Here is a 26,584-nt window from a genome sequence, read left to right as displayed (position 1 = left end):
TATTTTAATTATAATTTTTTGTCCATAATAAACGGATGACAGTTGAACCCTGAACAGCGATAAAAGGATAAAACTTCAGGAGGATGAAGACGTTTAAACGTCCTCCAGATTCTGGCTTGGTTTAGATCAGGATCTGATGTTTGGAGCTGAGGAAGGAATTTACTCTGAACCGGAACCACATGGAGCAGGTGAGGCACAGAACCTAGCAGGTAAACTCAGACTTTAAACCATCAGGTGATAGCACACTTGTCCCACCTGTCCTACCTGATACCCCACCTCTTCCAGGTAAGGCAGCAGCAGAAGGAACACTGGGATCCTCATGATGATGATGTCTGCAGATATTTCCTCACAGATGTACCTGTACATGTAGGAGTACCTGTACCTTTATGTATCAAATTGTGTGCTATATGTTCCTTGTCCCTCCCACCAACCTCTCTACATCTAACCCTCTACCTCTCTACCTCTTCTGTCCCTCTCAACCCACCCGGCCAGCAGGCAGATGGGTTCCCCCACATGAAGAGCCGGGTTCTGCTAGAGGTTTTTTTTTTTCCCTGTTAAAAGGGTGTTTTCCTTGCCACTGTCGCCTTTTGGCTTGCTCTGGGGGTCAGGCATATGGATTCTGTAAAGCATCTTGAGACAATTTGACTGTAATTGGCGCTATATAAGTAAAATTGAATAGAATTGAATTGAATTACCTGTAGGAGTACCTGTAGGTGTCAGAGAGAAACATCTGGAAAATCAATCGATGTGATCAGAAGTTTTGATTCAGGTTTGATTTTATCAAAGATTCATTATTGATTCATTATCAGAAGATAAACTGTTCAAAATCTCTCATCCGGATCAGTCTCAGGATGCGGTCCAGGATGACCCGGTTTGATCCGGATCAGTCTCTGGATGCGGTCCAGGATGATCTGGTTGGAGCTGCAGCAGTCCTCCGGTCCGTAGGGGGCAGTGATCGTCAGGACCTTTGCCACCTTCAGCTTGTCCACCTCCTCCTCCACAGGGACCCGATTCTTCTCCAACCAACACCGGACGTCCCCCTTCCTGGTCCTCAGCTCCTGGGGGCCCAGACCGGGCCTCTTCGGGAGGACAAAGGCGGATCTGAGACGCTGGACCGTCTCTGCATCGGCATCCTGCAGGACCTCCACCTCCTCCACAGCATGACCCATCACGACCCGGACCGATGCCCCCGCCTCGCTGAAGTCCACCAGGACCACACTGCCAGGGAGCAGGACCAGAACCACAGTTAGACCAGAACCAGAACCACAGTTAGACCAGAACCAGAACCACAGTTAGACCAGAACCACAGTCAGACCAGAACCAGAATCACAGTCAGACCAGAACCACAGTTAGACCAGAACCACAGTCAGACCACAACCAGAAGCAGGTCAGTACTGGGTCACTGTCACAGTCTAAGACACCAAAACCAGCAGATCTGGAGGTTCTAACCTTCAATCAAACATCTGGACCCTCAAACAAACATCTGGACCTCAAACATCTGGACCAGGAGTCTCTGAGGATCCAGATGTTTGAGGATCTCATTATAACGTTCTAGCTTGCTGGTTCTGGTTTCAGATTAGCTGCTATCTTCTAAATTGTGCATAAGATCCAGATGTAAACAGCTGGAATAAAAGCTGAGATGTTGGTCTCTGGTCTCATACTGATCTTCTGATGTCCAGCCAGATGTTTCCAGTCTGCAGCAGAACTTCAGGAACTGGTCTCACTGGTCCTGTTCCAGGGGAGTGTGTACTAAATACTGTGTACAAATACTGTGTTACCTGTCTCTCTGTGTACACCTGTCTCTCTGTTACCTCTGTGTTACCTGTCTATCTGTCTATGTGCACCTGTCTCTCTCTTACCTGTTTCTCTGTTACCTGTCTGTCTGTGTGTGTACACCTGTCTCTATGTTACCTGGCGGACACCGGGTCCACGGTGACCATCCAGCCGCGGTGCTCCTCTTGTTTTCCCGCCTTGACCTTCACCTGTTTGTCGGTGTACCGGATCCACTGCAGCGGACCTAACAGAGGCCAGCCGCACTGCATCATGGTCCTCCCGTAGGCCAGACAGATAGAAAAACAATAATCAATCAATCAGTAATGATCGATACCGATGCAGCGGACCTCTCTGCTGTACGATGTTTAAATCACTCCGGAGGAAACAGCACACAAACAAAGGTTCCGCTTTATGTTTCGGCTGCCCCCGGACAGGAAGCGGTGCTACAGCCGCGGAGCCCATTAGCAGCTAAGCTAACTCCGGGCACAGTGAGCGGAGAGCCGCCGCCAGGATGTCCTCCTGTGTCCGGCTAGCAGGGACCGAAGCTAGTTCCGGTACCAGTTTGTTAGCCGGAACTAGCAGCTAACGGCTAACTGACTACTTTAATGTCATAGTTTAGCTTTTTTTTCACAACAAACGTTACAGCAACGCAACGTCCGTCTGAATGTTTTCCTGTTAGCCGCAACTCTTCCTGTTAGCTGCAGCTAGTTCCTGTTAGCTCCTATTTGGAGTCCTGTGTTCTGTTGTAATGGAATGTGGCGTGTGTTGGTTGATCACTGAGTATTGATCAGTGAGTACTGATCACCCAGTATTGATCATTGAGTATTGATCACTCCAGCCTACAGACATACAGTTAATTAATATTAATCGCTACAGAGGGCCCCTGATTGACTGATACACCTGTACCTTTGTGTTCAGTGTTGTACCTGTCCTCCTCACCTGTCCTACTGTCCTCTGCAAAGACCAAGGTGTACGTGGGAAACCTGGGAACGGAGGCAGGTAAAGGAGAGCTGGAGTGGGCCTTGGGGTTCTATGGGCCCCTCAGAACCGTCTGGATCGCCAGGAACCCTCCAGGTTTCACCTTCGTGGAGTTTGAAGATTCTGGAGACGCCGACGACGCTGTTAGAGGTTTGGATGGAAAGTCAGTATTTAAACACCTGATGGACACACCTGGAATACACACCTGGGAATACACACATCAGTGACATTAGATCAGGCTGTCTGCAGTTTGTTTGTTTGTTGTATTTATTTATTTGTTTGTTTATTTGTTTGTTGTGTCCAGGGCGATCCTCGGCAGTCGGGTTGGGGTCCAGCTCTGCAGCGGGACGCCTCGTCGTTCTCGGTTCGACCGTTGGACCCCAGCGATAAATAAACGCTACGAGGCCGGAGACAACGGTCGCTCCGCCTACGACTGTCACCGCTACAGTGGGCGGAGCTGGAGGAGCAGGTAACCATGGTGACCGCCCCTGCACTGACATCACATATTGATCTGCGGTTCATCATTCATGTTCCTGGGCTCAGCCGTTGTCTCTGATGTTTTCTCTTTATAAAGCTGTCAGACCACAGTCCTGCAGGACGTTTGATTTACAGCACAGGGCATCCCGGCCAGGCAGGGTTCATCTTATTGACCTGGAAATCAGCTGGTACCTCATCAGTGGGTTGGGTCATCGTGTTTCACATTGTCAGGAAGCTGAATATGTGAAAATGTAGAAAATGTTAATTCATGGATCATTAGATGAATTCTGAGGAGAGAAACCAGGAAACATTCACACACTTCCTGATCAGCAGTACGCTTGAAGCTGATTGGTCAGTTCCTGTGTATCTGCAGGTGAGTCCAGGTGAGTCCTGCAGGGTTCAGGTCTTCAGCTCACCTGTATGTCACTCCAACCTGCTATTTTTTAACACCTGGTCAGGTCTCATAATGGTTCCTGTGAGACTCTTGAAGGTTGTAGACCATCATTCATCCGCCCCAAAATACCGACGACTTCTAGAGTAACGCTTCTGTCAGGTCTCAGTCAGTGCCATCATCTGTAGAAAGGTTCTAGATTGCCTAGATCTACTAGACCGAGTCCACAGAGGGACGACCAGGTCCACAGAGGGACGACCAGGTCCACAGAGGGATGACTGCAAAAGGTTTGTTTCATCCCCCGTCCATTCCTGTTTTACTGTGTTCTACCTGTGCGTGAGTAAAGTTAAAGATCAGCTGTAGTACATCACTTTATCTCCACCTGCCGCTCTGTTCTCCTGCTTCTGGTCCAGGTCCAGGTCCAGGTCCAGGTCCAGGTCCAGAGGGAGGCGGTTCTCCTGGAGCCAGAGCCAAAGGAGGAGGTGAGTCAGAACCAATCTGTTCATAATCAGTGGTTCGCTGATCAATGTTGAACCCTCTGAATGTGATGGAAAACAGCCAGAAACTGCTTCTGGCTGTTTTCTGTTCCTCATTTTAACTCACTGGATCATTTTAACTCCCTGGATTACTTTAACTCACTGGATTATTTTAACTCACTGTTTTGCCAATAATAATGTACGTTAAGCTTTTATTTTGACAAAGTGGCTTACTGTCTCATTTGTTGATGATGTCATCAGGTCCTGACCCTGGTCCAGGTCCAGGTCCAGGTCCAGGTTCTAGTCCTGGTCCAGGTAACCTTTCTCTCTGTGACAGTCGGTCCTTGGGGAGTCCTGCTGCCGCCGACTGAACCTTCTGTTTCTGAGTTTTTGTAAAAACACACTTTGTTCTGTAGCGTCACACTTCCTCATGATTATTGATTATTGATTAATTATTATTGATTAATGATTGTTGATTATTAATGACTGATTATTGATTACTGATTGATGATTGCTTAGTGATTATTGATTATTGATTACTGATTATTGATTACTGACTACTGATGATTGATTACTGATTATTGGTTACTGAATATTGATTACTGATTATTGGTCCTGATCAGCATGTCTGTCTGCAGCTGATCACCTGAACACTCAATAAAGATTTATACAAGAACACACCTGTCTGACTGCTGCTTTACCTGCTCAACACCTGGTTAACATCAGGGTTAACCTGTTTACCACAGGGCTATACCTGGTTACACCTGGATAACAGCTGGTTACACCTGGATAACAGCTGTTTCTTGTGGACATTTAGAACGGAAATAGGATAGAAGTTAGAAAGTTCCCCAACATGTTTAAACATTGTGGTTGAGACGTTACAGTTCATGAGATAAACTCTCCATCTGATTTAATATTCCCGTTCAGGTGTTACTAATTATTTAACCTGTCTGGACCCACGGCGTTAATAATTAACTTGATGAACCAGACTAGTTAAATACATTAAAGACTTTTATTTTGTAATATTAATAATTAACCTGATGAATCAGACTAGTTAAATACATTAAAGACTTTTATTTTGTAATATAAATAATTAACCTGATGAACCAGACTAGTTAATGCATTAAAGACTTTTATTTTGTAATATTAATAATTAACCAGATGAACCAGACTAGTTAAATACATTAAAGACTTTTATTTTTACAGTGTTAATAATAATTTTTACAGCATTAATAACTGTTCAGACTAACCAGTGAAACATCTCCATGAACAGTGGTGGCGCAATGGTTAAGTCTCTGGACTACTGATCAGAAGGTCAGGGGTTCAAGCCCAGATGTGGCCACTGTTGGGCCCATGAGCAAGGCCCTTAACCCTTCCTGCTCCAGGGGTGCTGTACCGCGGCTGACCCATCGCTCTTACTCCCCCAATTGGGGAGAGATGCGAAAATCAGAATTTCCCCTCGTGGGATTAATAAGGGATAATAAAATAAAGTAAAAAAATAAATAAAAATGGTTAAACAGGCCCACAGGGAGACCACGCCTCCTTACACTGAGCCCTGCCCCCATCCGTGATGTCACCGTGCAGCAGCAGCAGCAGGTCTTCAGTCTGAGGAGGAACCTGCAGCAGGACAGGCAGAACATGGCCGACTCCACCAGCAGCAGCTCCGACTCTTCATCCTCCTCCTCCTCCTCACTCAGAGACCTCACACACTCAGGTAGGACTCAGCTGAGACACTCCAGAAGCTCCAGATCAGCAGCTTCATCTCCTCACTGAAGGTGCTGGAGATGCTGTAGAACATCTGAACAAACCAGACCTTTAGATGCTGTAGAACATGAGAACCTCCAGCTGCTGTAGAACATCAGAACCTCCAGCTGGAGGAGACAAGGCGCTATTGTTGCTGCTGGTCCAGCGATCAGCTGACTGTTATTCAGGTCAGAGTGTTTCAGCTGATGAAGGATTAACTGGTTATTGATCACAGAACCAGTTTCTAGAAACGTCTTCCAGAACCTCTCGCTGGTTTCTACCATCTTCTCATCCTGTAGATGTTCTTCTATCTCCATGTTTCCTCTGTACTCTGCTTATCATCTGTAGAAGACGTTTCACCGTGCTGGATGGATCTCCAACAACTCGTTTTGTGTTTTGTTTTTGTCATTTTGTGTGTTTTGTGTCTTTTTTAGAATTAATTCCAGGTTCACGGCCTCTAGAAACATTCAGTCTGCTCCTCTGTTCACTGTTTCTGAGCCATGCCACATTTATTTCTTTGAGCTACTTTTACTTTTTTTCTTTTGTCTCTGAGGTTCTTTCTCATCCTGTAGATGTTCTTCTATCTCCATGTCTCCTCTCTACTCTGCTCATCATCTGTAGATGTTTCACCATGCTGGATGGATTTCAAGCTACTATCTCCTCTGTTCTCTGTTTCTGGGAGATGAAACGGGTCAGAACCAGAGTCTGTTGAGGTGATCCAGTCTGGACTCAGTGCTGCTGTCAGATCCAGAATCAGGTCTCTGGAATGCAGCTGAGCTCCGTTAATCAAACCCACATGACTCCTGATCTCTGGATGCTGAAGCAGGATTACAGCCTCAACTCAGCTTTATATAAACAATGAGCCCACGGGTTTCACAATGAAGGAACCAGAGTTCAGACCAATAAAAGCATTTTAGCTGTAGAACCTCATGGATTACTTCACATGTGGTTCCTGAGGGCTTAGAGCACCGTTCCTCTGTTACCATGTTCAGAACATTCATACATGTGGTTCCTGAGGGCTTAGAGCACCGTTCCTCTGTTAGCGTGTTCAGAACGTTCATACATGTGGAGACAACAGCAGCAGCTACACACAAACATCCACTTTATAGAAGAATCTAATCCTTAATGCAGAGATGAAAGGACCAGATCCTGATTCACAGCAGCTACATGTTTGTCCCATCATGCTCTGCTCTGTGGGCGTGTCTGTGAGGGCGTGCCTGTGGGCGTGCCTGTGAGTGTGTGTGTCTGTGGGCGTGTCTGTAGGTGCATGTGTGTGTGTAGGCGTGTCCTCTGAACTCCTGCGTCTGTGCAGCCTTACAGCTCATCCACTGGAGGGAACCCAAGAAGTCCGCGATGGCGTTCAGCTTGTCGCTGCTTGTTCTCGTCTCTGTGGCAACGCTGTCTGTCATCAGCGTGGTGTCCTACCTGATGCTGGCCTGCCTCTGTGTCACCATCACCTTCAGGTGGGCGGGGCTGTGATGTAACACAAAGTGAGTCACCCTAAATGATGTCAATGATGTCATCATGACCACTGTGTGCTTCCTGTGTGCAGGGTTTATAAATCTGTGATCCAGGCGGTGCAGAAGTCTGAGGAAGGTCATCCATTCAGGTAACACAAAAAAATGCTCTGGAGCACACAACAATACACTATAACACACTGTAACACACAACAATACACTGTAACACACTGGAACACAAACAACACTCTGGAACACAGTGACACACAACGAAACACTGTAACACAAACAGTGTGTATCAGTGTGTCTCACAGTGTGTGTTAGAGTGTGTATCAGTGTGTATTTGTCCTGTCCTCTCAGGTCTCTGCTGGAGAAGGACATCTCAGTGTCCTCAGAGTCGGTCCGGCAGCTGGCTGATCAGTTTCTGATCCACCTGAACTGGTTCAGCAGCCAGACCAGGCGGCTGCTGCTGGTCCAGGACTTGGTGGACTCTCTCAAGGTGGGTTAACATGGTGGCTAATGTTAGCTTTATGCTCTTAGGTCTCATCTCAGGGTTAGCGTGGTGGTTAATGCTAGTTTTATGCTCTTAGGTCTCATCTCAGGGTTAGCATGGTGGCTAATGTTAGCTTTATGCCATAGACATATACACTAGACGCTGCGGAACATGTGTCCGCCCACCGCTTCGATACGTCAGAGTGGCCGCCATATTGTGAGGGTCAAGTCTGCCCATAGACTGTATATAATGTCTATGAGTTTTGCCCTGTCAACCTGAACAAGTCGATGTGACACCGGTGCCTTTTCTGAAGAAAACCACGTAAATATACAATTACGTGACTGTGAAGAATCATTGCATTAATTTTTAATTTATTTATAATTATGGATGTAGCATACTTATCGAAAGTATTGAGAGGAAATGGAAGAAGTTTGCAAATTGGATATTGGGACTGCTGTATTCTCCTTTTTGAGCAGCAGCATGTTGTAGCCCATGACAAAAATATGCAAAAGTGTTTATTTACATACAGTGTGACATTTATGTACAATGAACATGTACATTAGGGCACAAGTTGTAACATTTTTTGTGGAACAAATGTAGATATTTTGACATATTTACACACAATAACATATTTACCTATTATATATTCATTTATTGTTCCATATTTACCTATCATATTACATACTTAGTTGCATATTTACCCATTGCGTATTTATTATTACAAATTTATTATTACAGATTACATATTTATTGTTCCATATTCACCTATTACATTGCATATTTACCTATCATATTACATACTTATTCTTATATATTTACCTATTACATATTATTAAATATTATATTACATATTTATTGTTACATATTTACCTATCATTACATATTTGCATTACATATTTACCTATCATATTAATGTTACATATTTATTATTACATTTATTTATTTACATATTTATCTATTCTTACATATTCACCTATCACATTACATACTTATTGTTACATATTCACCTATTATATTACATATTTACCTATCATATTACATACTTTTTAATTGTTACATATTTATTTTTACACATTTATTTATTATTATTTATTTACATATTTATTCTTACTTATTTACCTATTACATTAGATATGTATTCATTATATTTACATATTTGTTGTTACATATATTTACATATTTATAGATGGATGACAACATCCGCTCAAACTGATTTTGAGGTTGCTTTATTTCACCAATTTAGAAACCTTGGAAAAGGACTGTCTTACACAGCCTCTTCCGTGAACTGCCAATTTGGAGTCTTAGTGTTCTCATTTTTGCTATGTGATGGTATCTTAGTTTGTGGAAAACTGAAACTACCACTGACATGAGCCCAAAGTGATGGTTTTCAATGCCATACTGTTTGTCCTCGATGTGCCCCTTGAGGAAAAACATGTCCTGTGATCCAGTGCCTGCATGGACCAACCGATTGAGAGAGGACACACTCATGTTTTGACCTGGTTCTGACTGGCGAATGAAACGTTCTGCTGATGTCCCCTCAGAAGGAATCGTGAGCCCTCCCCTATTCCTGAGGGTCAGCAGGTGGTAGCTCTGATCAAAAGATGCAGGTGCAGCATCCGTCACCAGGCTACCACAGCACACACCACAAGACAGCATCCTTAAAACGCATCTCACAATAAACCCTGATACATAACCTCTGACCTTCTGATCAGTAGTCCAGAGATTTAACCGTTGCGCCACCACTGCCCTTCACCTCATTTTATGACAGTAATGCCACTTGGAACAATGGCATAAAGCAACAAGATGGGAACCAGTCAACAGAGCATCACCTGAACTCGATGCAGCATGCAGAACAAGAGAACAGAAGGGGACCGGGCAATATATGGATATTATATCCATATCATGTTTGAAAAACACCAATAGTCACTCTTACAGGATGCTTGCAACAGCAACAGAGGTAACTGGTCCAAATCAACGCAATATGCATTTTTGTTCTTATTGCCCGGTCGAGAGAATGTCATGAACTAGACATTACTGAACTTATTGTGTGAACATAGGCCTCATATTGCCAAAAACCTCTTTAATCGGTGAAGGGGTGTGCCATCTTTCATCATTAAAGCCATCAAGTAATTCCTGCCTCTCAGCAAGAACTTACTTTCTCTGACCAGTTAAGAGTACCAAGGGGGGCTTTAAAATCTTCAGCTCGGGGATTACAACTGTTCATTATGTCAAAGAGCCTGTCCATGAGCTTATATAAGAGAAAATGTCTGGTTAATAATGGTATCGGAATCATGACCAAAATAAATACCGTTTCAATGACTTGGTAGCGTCTTTCTGAAATGAAAAAGGGAATCATTTTCACAGCATGGGCAGAAAATGGGTACGTTGCAATTTTTTTAATTTAATATTACTTCAGTGAATTCAGCCATTGCTTCACAGAGCTGAAACTGTGAATATCCAAGGTCCCTCAGTGTGTGTAGAGCCACTGCCACAGAGCGACAGTGTCTGAGCAGCCAGGGACACCTTCATCTTCTGGGAGTCAAAGTTTACATGTTTGTGACTTTATTCACAGCATGTAGTCCCTCTTTGACTTGGACATTGTTCTGCTGAACACTGTACCCCCAGTTGATCTGGCCAGTGCTGCTGATTATTGGGCTGTAACCCTGCATCATGTTACATGTCAGTTTTAACATGTGGCAGGCATCCAACATTACATACAGCCTTTCTCCAGCAACTGGATGCAGAAAAAATGTTTGTAAGGGCTCAGTGGAGTTTGCCTTTAGCTGGCATCCAAGTTGGTTGCACATGTTGATATTTGAAGCGTGCCTGTCCATAGTGACACACACCGCTTCAATGCCAGACTCATGCAGGTCTTCCAACGCATGAACAAGCAGTACCTTCTGGGTCACAGGTGACAATGACTGGGTAAGGTAATAGGCAGCTGGGGCCTTCCAGTGGCCTTGTAAGCCTACCACCATGAAAACCAGACCCTCAGTAGCAACATCTGTCTTGTTCACTCCATCCTCCATATCCACAAAGCTGGACATTTTCTGACTATGAGGATCATACTGGACATGTTTTCTTATTGACATGGAGTCCAACATGAGACACACACGTCCATATTTAGTGGGGTCCTCCTCCTGTTTTTTCCTTAACATGTCCAGCATCATTTTATCAAGGCCAGGTTTGGTGTCCACAGAACTCATCCACCTCGGTGAAACAAAAAAATATTAATAAAATAAAAAATTAGTGTGAATGCCCAATCAGGATTGTCGGGCTCCATATTGATGTGTGGCTAAATCCTTCTTTCATCTTGTAATTTCATAAAGCAATAAAATTATATACACTGCTTGTATAGACAGTAGAGTTTAAATGACATGGATAATACCTTTGCAATGTATGTGGATGTAGGAGATTCAAGTGAAGGGACTCCCGCAGATATGTGTATGCTTTTGGGCCATGTAGGTGGAGAGTGACGGCGAACTCCTTCTGATCCTTGGTGTATTCCTGGCCCTGTTTAGACAGTACGTGAACTGGAAGATCTGAAGTTAAATTAGCACAGACAAAATAGCAAGTGCCCCTCAATATAAAACCTAGGAACTTTAAACACAGATGGAAATGTTTTACACTTGTGTTTATCAATCTTCTCAAAACTTTAAATGTAATTTTACCTGAGTATAAGTCCAGCTTCTCTTTCAGCTCTTCGTTTATTAGGTTTTTCGTTCTCAGTTCCTCCAGAAGACCACATCGATCTTTGGCATTCCTCTTCTCTCTTTCCAGACTCTCCACCTTGGCCATGGCTTTGCTGAGTCTGGCTTTCAAAGCACCAGGACATGTGGGCAGAGCATAGGAGTGGTCCCAGTGAAAAAAAAAAGGATTTACATGTTCAGAGTCCTGTGTCATCACACTAATTCATTGCTTGTGCAATGTGCAATCAACTGATCTGCAATCCTAATCAATATCTATAGTATTACAATAGTGTATAATAATATAATACAATAATAATGTCTGTGTACATGTCAATATGACTAAAAGGAGTGACGTGTGACACGTTGCTCACAGCTGTTTGGAGCACAGCCAGACACAGTGCTTCCTACTCACAAGACTGGGGTCAGGCTGAGGTTCTCCTACTGTAACAGGTGGGGAACAGTACACTGCCTGGTTCTGAGGTTTTGCAGTGTCTGTCTGTTTTGATGTCCAGCTTGTCCTGGTTGCCACTGACTGAAATGAAAGCAATCACACTTGGAAGGCTATATCTAGTTACCACAGAATGTTGTAGAAATGTTTCTTTGAGTCGAACATATAGCTAAACAAAATAATTCTCAAAACAGTGTAGTATTGTTTTAACTTCATCACCTAGTGATGCACCTACTCTTTTGAGATGAGCTGGGAAGTTGAAGACAGATGCCACTACTCCATCCCTGATCCGGACAGTCAGACCTGTCCTGCCGAAGTCCGCCTCCCCTAAGTGCTCACTCCAGAGCCTCGAGTGCGAAGTGGCAATAAAAGCATCCCTTCGGAGGGCTACTTGCCATTGCTGCCTCGCTATTTTGTTGGTGGGAAACCTTCAAATGCACAAAAAGTTAGTAAATAGCCATCATATATGACCATAGTTCAGTTGAAATCGACTGATTTCTTTTAAAATGCAGTATTCTATACATTGCAACTAAAAGAGCCTCCGTTAGTTAAATCGAATAGACGTCGATATTGTTGTTGTTTGCGGGCTAACTTAAGCAGGGGAATAGATTGCATTTTCCACGGTTCCAGCTGATCTATCTCCCAAGCTAATGTTATATGAGCTAAACATAACAACAACAAAAAATTTTTTCCTACCTGTGGAAGGTAATTCCACGCAGTCGATTGTCTTTATTTTGTCGATTTGTACAACCCCAAGCCGAGCAGTGGTGCGGCATCATTGCTGAAGTCTTGACAAATGACCCTTGCAAGATGGCGGACACACTGACGTACGTTCCGGCTAGTCGGCGTCTAGTGTATATGTCTATGGCTTTATGCTCTTAGGTCTCATCTCAAGGTGGGTTAGCATGGTGGCTAAAGTTCTGATGTCCCACATAATCATATGGGACATCAACTTCCAGCTGATTGTGGTCATGTTTCAGCTGATTGTTGTTATGTTTCAGCTGATTGTCATCATGTTTCAGCTGGCTGCAGCCATGTGGGTGATGACGTACGTTGGAGCTGTGTTTAATGGAGTCACCATCCTGATTCTTGGTGAGTTTCTAATTTAAGCAGCTTTCAAATCTTGAAGATTTCTGACAGTGTGACTGATGGAGTGTCTGTCTGTGTGCGTGTGTGTATGTGTGTGTGTGTGTGTGTGTGTGTGTGTGTCCAGCTGACATCATCTTCTTCACCACCCCACTGATCTACCAGAAGAAGAAGGTTGGTGTTCATGAATTCAATTCAATTCAATTCAATTCAATTCAATTCAATTCAATTCAATTCAATTCAATTCAATTCAATTCAATTCAATTCAATTCAATTTTATTTATATAGCGCCAATTACAGTCAAATTGTCTCGAGACGCTTTACAGAACCCATATGCCTGACCCCCAGAGCAAGCCAAAAGGCGACAGTGGCAAGGAAAACACCCTTTTAACAGGGAAAAAAACCTCGAGCAGAACCCGGCTCTTTATGTGGGGGGACCCATCTGCCAGCTGGCTGGGTGGGTTGAGAGGGACAGAAGAGGTAGAGGGGTAGGGGGTGGAGGTAGAGGGGTAGAGGTAGAGAGGTGGGGGGGACACAAGGACCATAAAACACACAGTTTGATACATGCATGATAAGACAGATGATACATGCAAAGTACAACTGACATGGAAACTAATTATAGTTTACTGCTATGGTGTACGGCTCTGGCATTAAATATACTACATATATAGCTGGTGGTAAATTAAAAAATATATAGATGAGCAAATCAAGCGTAGTAAGGGCAATGCAGAGTAGATTGGTGGGAATGGGCAGCTGGAAGCAGTGGGCTGGAGGAAGGTCAGCAGCAGCATCCCACAGATGGAGATTAGGCCAGTTGGTGAGAGAACAACCACAGATCTGAAGCATCCAGCTCTGGGATCAGGGACACTCGGAGAAAGGACACAGAAAGAAACAGAGTGAATGTAATGCAATAATGGTACATATAGTAAATACATAGGTAGTTAGAGAAGGGCTCAGTGCATCAAGAGAGGTTCCCCAGCAGCCTAGGCCTATAGCAGCAGAACTAGGGGCAGACTAAAGGACGTCAAGAGGGGAAGTCAGTTGTGCAAATGAAAACACCAGCTCACCCCGTCAGGGTCCCCCAGTCAGCCCTAACTATAAGCTTTGTCAAAAAGGAAGGTTTTAAGCCTGGTCTTTAAAATAGAGAGGGTGTCCGCCTCCGGAACCCAAACTGGGAACTGGTTCCACAGGAGAGGTGCCTGATAACTGAAGGCTCTGCCTCCCATTCTACTTTTAGAGACTCTAGGAACAACAAGTAAGCCTGCAGTCTGAGAGCGAAGAGTTCTGCTAGGATAATATGGTACTATCAGGTCTTTAAGATATGATGGAGATTGGTGGTTAAGAACTTTATATGTCAGAAGAAGGATTTTTAATTCTATTCTTGATTTAACAGGAAGCCAATGAAGAGAAACCAGCATAGGAGAAATATGATCTCTCTTGCTAACTCCCGTTAGTACTCTGGCTGCAGTGTTTTGGATCAACTGTAGATGTCTGAGAGAGCTTTTGGGACAGCCTGATAAGGAATTACAGTAGTCAAGCCTAGAAGTAACAAATGCATGGACTAGTTTTTCTGCATCACTCTGAGACAGGATGTTCCTGATTTTCACAATATTTCTCAGGTGGAAAAAGGAAGTCCTACAGATTTGTTTTATGTGTGAGTTAAAGGACATGTCCTGGTCAAAGATAACACCGAGGTTCCTCACAGTAGTACTGGAGGCCAATGTAATGCCATCCAGAGTAACTATATGCTTTGAAAGCGAGTTTCTAAGATGTTTGGGGCCAAAAACAATGACTTCAGTCTTTTCTGAATTTAGTAGTAGGAAATTATAGGTCATCCAGGTCTTTATGTCCTTAAGACAATCTTCCAATCTGGCTAGCTGATTAGTTTCATCTGGCTTCATAGATAAATACAATTGAGTGTCGTCAACGTAACAATGGCAATTAATACAGTGCTTCCTAATAATATTGCCTAAGGGAAGCATGTATAATGTGAACAGTACTGGTTCTAAGACAGAACCCTGAGGAACTCCATGATTAACCCTAGTATGCTCAGAAGAGTCATTGTTGACATGCACAAACTGGAATCTGTCTGATAAGTAGGATTTAAACCAGTCCAGTGCTGTCCCTTTAATGCCAATACAATGTTCCAGTCATTGTAATAAAAGTTTGTGGTCGATTGTATCAAATGCTGCACTAAGGTCCAACAAAATAAGTATAGAGACCAGTCCATTATCTGACGCTATGAGAAGGTCATTAGTAACTTTCACCAGAGCTGTTTCTGTGCTATGATGCACTCTGAAGCCTGACTGAAACTCTTCAAACAAGCTATTCCTTTGTAAATGTTCACAGATTTGATTTGCAACTGTTCTTTCCAGAATTTTAGAGACAAATGGGAGGTTGGATATTGGTCTATAGTTGGCTAAAACATCTGGATCTAGAGTGGGCTTTTTAAGTAAAGGTTTGATTACAGCAGCCTTAAAAGCCTGTGGTACATAGCCTGTTACTAGAGAGAGATTAATCAGATCTAACATTGAGGAATTAATTAAAGGTAAAGCCTCCTTGAACAGTCTAGTTGGGATAGGATCTAAAAGACATGTTGATGGTTTGGATGTAGAAACTATTGAAATTAGTTCAGAGAGATGTATGGGAGTGAAAAATTCTAAATATCCATCTGGTGTTACAGCCAATTCTAAAGCATCTGTACTTGATGATACATCTGTGACATTTGTAGGAAGGGCCAGATTATTTTTTTTTCTAATTGTAATAATTTTATTTGTAAAGAAGCTCATGAAGTCGTTACTGTTCAAAGCTAAAGGAATACAAGGTTCAACAGAGCTCTGACTCTTTGTCAGCCTGGCTACAGTGCTGAAGAGAAACCTGGGGTTGTTCTTGTTTTCCTCTATTAAAGAGGAATAATATGTTGTCCTGGCATTACAAAGAGCTTTTTTTTTTTTTTATATATATATAAATTACTAGACTATTTTTCCAAGCTACATAAACGTCCTCTAAATTAGTGGAGTACCACTTCCTTTCCAGCTTTCGGGACGCCTGCTTTAAAGTCTGCAGCTGGGAATTATACCAAGGAGCAGGTCCTCTCTGAGATAGAACTTTTCTTTTTTACAGGTGCAACACTATCAAGTGTTGTACGCAGTGAGGCTGCAGCATTATTAACAATATAATCCACTTCTGTGGGGGTAAAATTATAATATTTCCCTTCCATTATATCAGTGAGTGGTGCTGAACTAAATAGAGAGGGTATTATTTCCTTAAATTTAGTCACTGACTTGTCAGACAGACATCTACTGTAACGATATTTATTCTTAACTCCTATACAGTCTATTGTTGTAAATTGAAATGTTATCAAAAAATGGTCAGAAAGAAGAGGGTTCCGGGGAAATACTGTTAACTGTTCAATTTCTATGCCATAAGTCAGAACGAGGTCAACGGTGTGATTAAAACTATGAGTTGGTTTATTTACATGTTGAGAAAACCCAATTGAGTCTAATATTGAATTAAAAGCAGTCGTAAGGCTGTCACTGTCCACGTCAACATGAATGTTAAAGTCACCCACAATAATGACTTTATCTGAGCTGAGCACTAAATCAGATAAAAAGTCTGAGAATTGAGATAAAAACTCAGAGTAAGGAACAGGAGGACGATATACAACAACAAATAAAACTGGTTTCTGAGCTTTCAAATCTGGATGAGAGAGACTGAGAGTGAGATTTTCATCCATCCATTATCTATACACCGCTTAATCCTCACTAGGGTCGTGGGGGGGGCTGGAGCCTATCCCAGCTGACTCGGGCGAAGGCAGGGGACACCCTGGACAGATCGCCAGTCTGTCGCAGGGCCACATACAAAGACAAACAAGCACTCTCACATTCACACCTACGGGCAATTTAGAATAATCAATTAACCTCAGCATATTTTTGGACTGTGGGAGGAAGCCGGAGTACCTGGAGAGAACCCACGCATGCACAGGGAGAACATGCAAACTCCATGCAGAAAGATCCCGGGAAAGCCGGGACACGAACCAGGGACCTTCTTGCTGCAAGGCGAAAGTGCTAACCACTACGCCACTGTGCAGCCCCCGTGAGATTTTCAAATGAACTGTAACTAGGTTTAGGTCTCTGGTTCATTTTTAAGCTAGAGAGTTAAATTGCTGCCACTCCTCCCCCTCGGCCTGTGATTGGAGGAACATGACAGTTAGTATGACTAGGAGGAGTTGATTCATTTAGACCAGTGTTTCTCAAATAGTGGGGCGCGCCCCCCTGGGGGGGTGCAGAGGCATGTCGGGGGGGCGCGGGAGACTGGGAGGAAAAGGTCCTTCAACGCGGAACTAATTAGCTGAACTATTGTTTTAACGTCAGCCTGTTTTTCGCGGCGTACAACAATACTGAAATTGTGCTGGCCCCATAGACTGTATATGCCATAGATATAAAAAAATATTAATAATAATGATCTTGTATATATATCTATGGTATATGCACTGGCCGTTCAGACTCCGAAGTACAGACTCCTGAGAACGGGAGAACGCATCGTTAATGTGCAGTCGGAACACCAGCGTACTCGATCACGTCACATACTCGGCTCATGTCCTTCGATTATTTTTACCAGCAATGTCAAACATACGGCCTGCGGGCCAAAACCGGCCCACCAGATGGTCCATTGCGGCCCGTGGGACGACTTTACAAATGATAAAAATTACAACATTAACTGTAAATTGTAAATTTGTAAAATTGTAAATTTAAAATAATTTCTAGAACTTGACAAGTTGTTCTGATCATGAAGTAAAATACTAGATTGTTCAGTTCCAGAAACCTGTGACTGAATGTTTTGTGTTTTTGTAGATAAACTGTTATCTGGCAGTTACAATGCATGTGTAAAGGGTGAACTGAGGCATAATAGGCTACTGTTGAAATTGAACTTGTTTTCCTTAAGAAATTTCAGGTTCATAATATTTTGTAAAAAGATACTTCATTAAATGTGAACATTTTCAGAATGTACTATTTTTGAACTAAAACAAACGGGAAAAGTTGGAATTGTGGTTATTTATAGGTTATTATGCTGTGATTTTACTGGTGGGGCCCACTGGAGATCAGATTGGGTTTATGTGGTCCCTGGACTAAAATGAGTTTGACACCCGTGATCTTTATATATATATATATATATATATATATATATATATATATATATATATATATATATATATATATATATATATATATACGCACGAAGTTATTGGGGGGGCACGAAAGTTTTTTGTCCTCCGAAGGGGGGCCCGACAGAAAAAATTTGAGAACCACTGATTTAGACTAACATATTCTTCCTGCTGCAACCAGGTTTCAGTTAAACAGAACAAATCAATCTGGTGATCAGTTATCAAATCATTTACTAACAGAGATTTAGACGAGAGAGATCTAATATTTAACAGACCACATTTAATTGTCCTGTTTCTTCGCTCAGTTGAAATAGTGGTATTAATTTTTCTTAGATTTTTATGGTTACTATGTCTTTTGTTTATATTTGAATTGTTTAATTTATTGAATTTTGGTGGTCGGGGGACAGACACAGTCTCAATAAAGCTAACAGAATTCCTGGAGTATGACAGCTGTGAGGAAACTGCTGAGAGGTGTGGAAGACTACAACTCTGCATCCTGGTCTGAACTCTGGGTTGTCATGCTTTAGGAGTTCTAACAAATCAGCCATATTTCTAGAAATGAGAGTTGCACCAGCCAAAGTGGGATGGATGCCATTTCTCCTAATCAGACCAGGTTTTCCCCAGAAAGAGCTCCAATTGTCTATAAAGCCAACGTCGTTTGCAGTACACCACATAGACGACCAGTGTTGAAACGACGACATGCGGCTAAACATATCGTCGCTGGTCAGATCAGGCAGGGGTCCAGAGAAAACTACGGAGTCCGACATGGTTTTGGCAAAGTTACACACCGATGCCACACTAACTTTGGTGACCTCCGATTGGCGTAACCGGGTGTCATTACCGTCGACGTGAATAACAATCTTACTGTATTTACAAATATTTTCAGCCAGCAATTTAAAATTTGCTTCTATGTCGCCCGCTCTGGCCCCTGGGAAGCATTTTACTATGGTCGCTGGTGTCGCTAGCTCCACGTTTCTAACTATGGAGCTGCCAATGATCAGAGTTGGTTTCTCAGCGGGTGTGTCGTTGAGTAGGGAAAAATGATTAGAAACATGAAGCAGTTTGTGGTGTGCCGGGACAGCGGGCTTGAGCTTAGGACTACGTTTCCTACGAACTGTCACCCAGCTACACTGACTTCCCGGCTGCTCGGGAGCTGCTAGGGTACGGCTAGCAGAAGCTACACTAGCAGAAGCTACACTGGCAGCTATGCTATTGCAGGCCGCACCGGCTAAGGGGGCCTGGCTAACAGCTAGCGGGGTGTTTTCCATGGTGCGGAGCCACGCTTCTAATTCAGAGAGCCTCCCCTCCAAAGCTACAAAGAGACTGCATTTATTACAGGTATCGTTATCACTAAAGGAGGCAGATGAGTAACTAAACATGTGACACACTGAGCAGGAAAGAGAAGGAGAGGAAGAGGGAGAAGCCATGCTAACTGCTAAGTGCTAGGCTAGCGGACAGAGATGACAGATAAACTTAGAATGAAGTACTGAGAAGGTGCTTGAAGAAAACGAGTGTATGTTACGATTCAAATATTACCGCTACACACAGATTTAATGAATATCAAATTAGATGGAGTGGATAAGGTACAACAGTCACAGAACACAACACAGCGCTACAACAGGAAGTGACGCAATACGCTCACCGTAATGTCAGACATCAGCAGGACATCTGAAGAGGAACAAAGGTCAGAGTTTGATCCTGAAGTTAAAACATGCAGTGACCTGAGTGTGTGTGTGTGTGTGTGTGTGTGTGTGTGTGTGTATTCAGACTCAGATTGATCGGCAGATTGAGTTGGTTCGATCCAGGCTGGAGGAAACTCTTCAAAAGTGAGTTGAACTAAAGATCAGAGTTTGTGCTGCACTTCCTGTTCTGGAAACATGAGATAAATCTGTTGAACAATCCATCCATCCATCCATCCATCCATCCATCCATCCATCCATCCATCCATCCATCCATCCATCCATCATCATCCATTCATCCATCCATCATCATCCATCCATCCATCCATCCATCCATCCATCCATCCATTCATCCATCCATCATCATCCATCCATCCATCCATCCATCCATCTATCCATCCATCCATCCATCGTCCATCCATTATCCATCTATTCATCATCCCTCCATCCATCCATCCATCCATCCATCCATCCATCCATCCATCCATCCATCAACCATCCATCCATCCATCCATCCATCCATCCATCCATCCATCATCCATCCATCCATCCATCATCAATCCATCATCCATCCATCAATCCATCATCCATCCATCAACCATCCGTCCATCCATCCATCATCCATCCATCCATCCATAATCATCCATCCATCCATCCATCCATCCATCATCCATTCATAATCATCCATCATCCATCCATCCATCCATCCATCCATCCATCCATCCATCCATCATTCATTCATCCATCCATCCATCCATCCATCATTCATTCATCCATCCATCCATCCATCCATCATTCATCCATCCATCCATATTTACTTTTTGATCATTTTTAGAAAGTTTTTCATCATTATTGTTCACAGGTGAACAGGTTTCCATGGTTACAGTGCAGGTGACCAGGGGAGAGAGGTGTTCACATTGTCTGTCTGTGTCCAGGCTGCAGGACCATCTACCTGGAGCTGTGAAGAGAACCAAAGCTGAGTGACACCTGAGCACCTGTGGCTCCGCCTCCTCCTCGGATTGGTCCATTTGATTCTGAAATCTTTTCATAAAATCAGATAAACTGAGAGAAACTGTCTACTGTCTTTATTCTGTCTCAGATAATCACTATCAGGTAAACAAACAAACAAAACGGTAAATAAACAAACAACCAGGTAAATGAACAAGCAGGTGAATAAACAAACAAGTAAATCAACAAACAGGTAAATAAACAATCAGGTGAATAAACAAACAAGTAAATAAACAAATAGGTGAATAAACAATCAGACACATAAACAGGTGAATAAACAATCAGGTGAATAAACAAGCAGGTGAATTAACAAACAATCAGGTAATGGACTGAGAGAGAGCAGCAGAAACATTCTAAAGTTGAAGTTCCTAACGTTGCTAATGTTGCTTCTAATGTTGCTGCTAATGTTGTTGCTAATGTTGCTTCTAATATTGCTGCTAATGTTGTTGCTAATGTTGCTGCTAATGTTGCTGCTATTGTTGTTGCTAATGTTGCTGCTGATGTTGCTGCTGATGTTGCTGCTAATGTTGTTGCTAATGTTGCTTCTAATATTGCTGCTAATGTTGTTGCTAATGTTGCTTCTAATGTTGCTGCTGATGTTGCTGCTAATGTTGCTTCTAATGTTGCTTCTAATGTTGTTGCTAATGTTGCTGCTGATGTTGCTTCTAATGTTGCTGCTAATGTTGCTGCTATTGTTGTTGCTAATGTTGCTGCTGATGTTGCTGCTGATGTTGCTGCTAATGTTGTTGCTAATGTTGCTTCTAATATTGCTGCTAATGTTGTTGCTAATGTTGCTTCTAATGTTGTTGCTAATGTTGCTTCTAATGTTGTTGCTAATGTTGCTTCTATTGTTGCTGCTAATATTGCTTCTATTGTTGCTGCTAATGTTGCTTCTAATGTTGCTGCTAATGTTGTTGCTAATGTTGCTTCTAATGTTGCTGCTAATGTTGCTGCTGATGTTGCTGCTAATGTTGCTGCTATTGTTGCTGCTCATGTTGCTTCTAATGTTGCTGCTAATGTTGCTTCTAATGTTGTTGCTAATGTTGCTGCTCATGCTGCTGCTAATGTTGCTGCTGATGTTGCTGCTAACATTTCTCCACAACGTTTTCTTTCTTTGCAGCTAAACTTCATCTCATGAGATCAATAGATTAAACCTTTATTGATTATCAGCATATCTTTTCTGTTTACTGTTGCTCCTGTTCAGGCAATCAATCGTGTTAGATTGTTCAGGACTCCTGGTTACCATGGAAACCCAGAAAATGAAGAAGAACCTTCAGATGCTAACAGCTACCAGAAACTAAATGTCAGTTAGCTGTAAAAACCGGCTCAGATCTAAAGCTGAACTCACTGGAACTGGATCAGGAACAAGAATAATCAATAATCAATCATCAGCAACATTTCTGTCTGAGCATGCTCAGTAGCGAGTAGAGAAGCCATGGATCTCCAGTTTGGAAATGTCTCTCTCATTGGAGAAGACGGTCCGGTCGATTCGAGAACTCGGACTGCCGACGTTCTTCAGCCACAGCTTCCTGAGAACACAAAAAACAGTCGACAAATCAGTCCCCTCTGATTGGTCGGTAAGTGGAGGTCGAATTCTGATTGGTTAGTGTGTGGAGGTCACCTCTGATTGGTCAGTGTGTGGAGGTCAACCTCTCTGATTGGTCCGTGGACTCACATGTCATTGACTCGGTCCGGATGTCCCTGGATCTGACCAATCACAGTCCCCTGTCTGGTGTTCTTCACCCAACCGCTGAGGCCCAGACTGCGACCCTGATCCTCGGTGTACTGAATCATGCAGAAATAATCCATTACTTTTATGTCTGAGTACTGTAGTACTGGTAGTCAGGTAATCATCAGAAAGTACTTGTTAGTAAAATAGTAATAGTAGTATAAGTAGTGTGCCAACAGTATAATATAGTAGTATAGCAGTATAGTAGTATTATCACAGTATAGTACTATAGGAGTATAGTAGTATTATTACAGTACAGCAGTATTATCACAGTACAGTAGTATAGCAGTATAGTAGTATTATCACAGTACAGTAGTATAGTAGTATTCTCAGAATACAGCAGTATAGTAGTACAGTACTATTCTCAGAGTACAGTATTATAGTAGTATTATCACAGTACAGTAGTATTATCAGAGTATAGCAGTACAGTAGTATTAGTAAAAGTTGTAGTACAGTTGTAGTAAAACATTAGCATTAGCATTCATAGCAATAGTTTGATGTCTATAAAGCTCGCTGAGGAAAAACTGCTTCACTTTGAACATTCAGACGATCAATAATTGATCAGAAAATCGTTGATCAATCATGTTTATGGTGTCAAACTCTGATTTAGTATTTTAGAGACATCAGCAGAACTTCAACACCCATCAGATATATAGTTCCTTATATACTGGTATGATATACAGTATACTCTGTATGTACTAGTATAATATGCAGTATACTCTGTATTTACTAGTATAATATACAGTATACTATGTATGTATTAGTATAATATACAGTATACTCTGTTTATACTAGTATAATATACAGTATACTCTGTGTTTATACTAGTATAATAGACAGTTTACTGTGTTTATACTAGTATAATATACAGTATACTCTGTGTACGTACTAGTATAATATACAGTATACTCTGTGTTTATACTAGTATAATATACAGTGTACTGTGTTTATACTAGTATAATATACAGTATACTCTGTGTATGTACTAGTATAATATACAATATACTCTGTTTATACTAGTATAATATACAGTATACTCTGTGTTTATACTAGTATAATATACAGACGGTTCTTTTAAATGAAGGATTCCAGTTGAAGCTGTTCTCTGTTTGTTGACCTTTCTTCTTCCTTCAGTCAGCTGTTAGAAATGAGGTTCTATCGGCCAAAACAAACACTAAACTAGTCACTGACAGAGAACATAGAACCCTAAAACCTTCACAAACCAACAAACACTAAACTAGTCACTGACGGAGAACATAGAACCCTAAAACCTTCATAAACCAACAATCAGCTGGGGACCCTGATCTGGAGACCTCTAAGTTGAATTAGCAGCATTTCTGGGTTCCTTCCATTAGAACACATTAAAGGTTTTGGTTCTTGATCAGACAGAACCACATGTTCCAAGATGATGAAAACTGTCATTCCTCTGTGTTTTCTGATCATAAAAGTGTCTGTAGATTGATCCGTCTTTAAACAGTGCAGCCATCCAATAATAATAAAGAACCTTTACTGCTGTACCTTAACAACCACATAAAGTAGGTGAAGAACCATCTCCTAAATAAAGAGATTCTCCAGCTGGTGATAGAGTTTTAAAGAATGTTTATATATTTTTTAACTTTCCTACACATCATTCGACAGTTTTACAGTTTTTAATAGAATATTATTTTAAACAACTTTACTTAAAGTTTCACACGTTTTTTCAGCTGACATTGAAGTAAATTCTGTTTCTGCTTTGACGTGGGTTAGGGTTAGGGTAGGGTTAGGGTTGGGTTAGGGTTAGGGTTTGGGTTAGGGGATTGCCTTTTATTGTGCACTGGCCTACTAAGACCTGGATAAGATTATCACCCTGTACAGCCTGATAAAAATAATGGTGAGGGAAAGTTCCCCTATTGTGCCTGGTCCTCTCCCGGCAGAGCTGAAAGAGACAGAAATCGAGGTGCAGACCCAAGGGAGCTGATATAGCAGTCATTTTGTGCTTTGCAGGAGAGTGGCGCCCACCAGTCTGGAACCAAGGACCTCCACGTTTGGAGCCCTGTGTTTAGCCTGGTGAGCTATACCGACTCTGTGGCAAGTTTTAGGCTTGGAGAGTATCTCAGGTGCCTGCATCTCAAAATCATAAACAAAAAGAAGAGAGAAGAAAAGGAAGTCCAATGTGCACAGATAGTGGGGGAGAGAGGGGGTGGGTGGGGGGAGTTTTAGGAGCTGTACCTTTGACTTTAAAAGAAATCCAAATCATTTTTGTTGAATCACCCAAGCCAGGTATTTGTTGGTTGGAGGCCCTGTGTTAATTCCAGTGAGCTAGACGCCTTCTCTGGTGACTTTTAGGGTTAGGGGTAATTTAAAGGGTTGGGGTTAGGGTCAGGGTCCGAGCCAGGGATCATGTGCACAGTGGACTCCAAACCAAAAGGAATTAAAATCATGCACGTGGTTTGCCAATGGAAAAGACATCAACAGGTTTCAATTTATTTTGTGTGCTGCTAAGAGTCTGTATTGTCCGTCCTTTCCTGTCAGTCCCCTTGTGTGGCCTAGAGAGCCTGAATAAGGGGAGAGCAGGAGAGGATTCTGCTAGTGGAAGTTGGTCCGGAAGTGAAGCCGATCTACAACCCGGGTCGCTGCTGCTCGCCTGTGGAGTCCTTGTCGCCCTTCCTGGTGCTGCCCCATTCCTTTGGATGCCGTGGAGTAGTAGGCCGGGAGCCCGGTGAGACGTCTGCCCTCTGTGGAGGATCTGCCGGTGATGGAAGGTCAGAAGCTGGGTCGCTGTAGCCCAGTAGGGTTAGGATTAGGGTAGGGTTAGGGTAGGGTTAGGTTAGGGTAGGGTTAGGTTAGCTTAGGGTTAGGGTAGGGTTAGAACTGTGAACTCAGTGAATCAGTGTTTTAAATCATTCTGTTGTCACTGGTACACCTGACCAATGGGAACTCACCATCCTGAAGCAAACACCTGAACACAGAAAAATGTCATCAGGATCAACTCTTGTCTTGTTTTTCACCAAACGTTGCAGTAATGCTCATGCAACATACCCTGAACGTTCCCAAAAACCTCAAAATCCACCGAAGCCAGTTTGCTTCCAGACATGACGACAGTGAGGACCAGAAACACCGACAGAAACAGAAACATGCCTAGCTCTGACAGAAACATGGCTCTGCGGTTATTTCTGTCTCTGATATTTAAAACTCCTCAAACAGCACTGTCACAATAAAAGCTGCTTCTGCTCCCATCAAAATAAAAGCATCACTGCTGAGTGATTTTATTGTGAAGGTGACTGATGTTGTGAACTTCTGTCTGTTACAGTCGGCTCAGAACTTCTCTCAAACACTCGACACATGAACACTCCAGTTCTGGTTCCACGTTCTTTATAGAACTCAGTTCTGTTCTGTAATGTTTTAAAGACTCGGCCCCAGTCTGTTTATCAGAACCTTTAAAACCCGAATCTACTCCTCGATGCTGAGATCTGAAACCAGTTCCAACGTGTTCATAAAAAGTGGAAGTCCTAGACTGGACAGTCTAGGAATTCCACTCTTTATGAACACGTTCTCCTGGGGTCCGTTTCACAAAGCAGGTTCAACAAACTCTGAGTTTAACCCTGAACTCTGAGTTGATCTACTCTGAGATAGGAAACTCTGAGTTTTCGGTTTCACAACACCTGTTTTGAGTTGGTTAAATCAACTCGGAGTAGTTTCACCCGGAGTTAGTTAGTTAGTGCACCACAACTCTGAAAAGCCAGTATCAATGGAGCGCTAATTCGACGAGTCACCATGACAACGGGGAAGCAGAGGACTACACCGCTTGAACTGGAAATCTTAATGCGCTTATATAGCGAGTTTGAGCACGTTTTTAGAAAGAAGTGCAACACCTGCAGCTGCAAAAGAGAGGGAGACAGTGTGGGAGAACATTGCTGCCCGGGTCAATGCGTAAGTTTAAATCACAATAATATTACAGGAAAACTGTTTGAATAGTAGCCTATTAAGTTATTTCATTTAGGTGCAATCCTGCGG

At 42.6% G+C, this 26,584-nt stretch overlaps 4 protein-coding genes across 10 annotated transcripts; 2 read left to right on the top strand and 2 right to left on the bottom strand.

The window, feature by feature from the left end:
• Positions 1-758: 758 nt before the first annotated feature.
• On the bottom strand, positions 759-2,852 carry gemin6 (gem (nuclear organelle) associated protein 6). 2 transcript variants are annotated; one of them, XM_023263246.3, is made up of 3 exons: positions 2,713-2,852; positions 1,912-2,049; positions 759-1,218 (listed from the first exon to the last, which is right to left on the bottom strand). In XM_023263246.3, exons 2-3 carry the CDS (start codon positions 2,043-2,045, stop codon positions 822-824), a joined length of 531 nt encoding a protein of 176 aa, XP_023119014.2. In that variant the 5' UTR covers positions 2,046-2,049; positions 2,713-2,852; the 3' UTR covers positions 759-821. The 2 variants fall into 2 exon arrangements, with proteins under 2 accessions (XP_023119014.2, XP_054865865.1); XM_055009890.1 differs by lacking the exon at positions 2,713-2,852 and having other exon boundaries at positions 1,912-2,706.
• On the top strand, positions 2,667-4,771 carry LOC111563960 (serine/arginine-rich splicing factor 7; the record flags this gene model as incomplete). The annotated part of the gene is made up of 5 exons (XM_055010385.1): positions 2,667-2,914; positions 3,056-3,220; positions 3,687-3,906; positions 4,033-4,101; positions 4,357-4,771. Coding segments are annotated over 3 exons (534 nt in total), but the record flags the coding sequence as incomplete, so codon positions are not given.
• An 877-nt stretch (positions 4,772-5,648) lies between these two features.
• LOC111563958 (reticulon-3-B-like) lies at positions 5,649-20,926 on the top strand. 6 transcript variants are annotated; one of them, XM_023263243.3, is made up of 8 exons: positions 5,649-5,809; positions 7,151-7,301; positions 7,391-7,447; positions 7,656-7,794; positions 12,948-13,017; positions 13,139-13,185; positions 19,943-20,001; positions 20,790-20,926. In XM_023263243.3, the coding sequence occupies exons 1-8, from the start codon at positions 5,734-5,736 to the stop codon at positions 20,836-20,838; spliced, it is 648 nt and encodes a 215-aa protein (XP_023119011.1). In that variant the 5' UTR covers positions 5,649-5,733; the 3' UTR covers positions 20,839-20,926. The 6 variants fall into 6 exon arrangements, with proteins under 6 accessions (XP_023119011.1, XP_035800822.1, XP_035800823.1 ...); XM_035944929.2 differs by having other exon boundaries at positions 12,927-13,017; XM_035944930.2 differs by having other exon boundaries at positions 12,927-13,017; positions 20,717-20,926.
• On the bottom strand, positions 20,925-25,751 carry acyp2 (acylphosphatase 2, muscle type). The gene is made up of 4 exons (XM_023263249.3): positions 25,610-25,751; positions 25,513-25,529; positions 22,538-22,647; positions 20,925-22,391 (listed from the first exon to the last, which is right to left on the bottom strand). Exons 1-4 carry the CDS (start codon positions 25,725-25,727, stop codon positions 22,277-22,279), a joined length of 360 nt encoding a protein of 119 aa, XP_023119017.1. The 5' UTR covers positions 25,728-25,751; the 3' UTR covers positions 20,925-22,276.
• Between the last annotated feature and the right edge of the window lie 833 nt (positions 25,752-26,584).

This window comes from Amphiprion ocellaris, chromosome 4, assembly GCF_022539595.1.
Source record: "Amphiprion ocellaris isolate individual 3 ecotype Okinawa chromosome 4, ASM2253959v1, whole genome shotgun sequence".
Taxonomy (NCBI): domain Eukaryota; kingdom Metazoa; phylum Chordata; class Actinopteri; family Pomacentridae; genus Amphiprion; species Amphiprion ocellaris.
Note: the sequence above shows the minus strand (reverse complement) of the source record. Positions and strands in the feature narration are given on the sequence as shown.

Excerpts from the sequence above, each read along its gene's own strand:
- gemin6 (XM_023263246.3), bottom strand. The coding sequence starts at position 2,045 with ATGATGCAGTGCGGCTGGCCTCTGTTAGGTCCGCTGCAGTGGATCCGG. Across the intron at positions 1,219-1,911 it reads GTGGACCCGGTGTCCGCCAG|TGTGGTCCTGGTGGACTTCA; the intron begins GTAACATAGAGA and ends GCTCCCTGGCAG.
- LOC111563958 (XM_035944929.2), top strand. The coding sequence starts at position 5,734 with ATGGCCGACTCCACCAGCAGCAGCTCCGACTCTTCATCCTCCTCCTCC. Across the intron at positions 7,302-7,390 it reads TGTGTCACCATCACCTTCAG|GGTTTATAAATCTGTGATCC; the intron begins GTGGGCGGGGCT and ends TCCTGTGTGCAG. Across the intron at positions 13,186-19,942 it reads TGATCTACCAGAAGAAGAAG|ACTCAGATTGATCGGCAGAT; the intron begins GTTGGTGTTCAT and ends GTGTGTATTCAG.
- acyp2 (XM_023263249.3), bottom strand. The coding sequence starts at position 25,727 with ATGTTTCTGTCAGAGCTAGGCATGTTTCTGTTTCTGTCGGTGTTTCTG. Across the intron at positions 22,392-22,537 it reads CCGGACCGAGTCAATGACAT|GAAGCTGTGGCTGAAGAACG; the intron begins GTGAGTCCACGG and ends TTGTGTTCTCAG.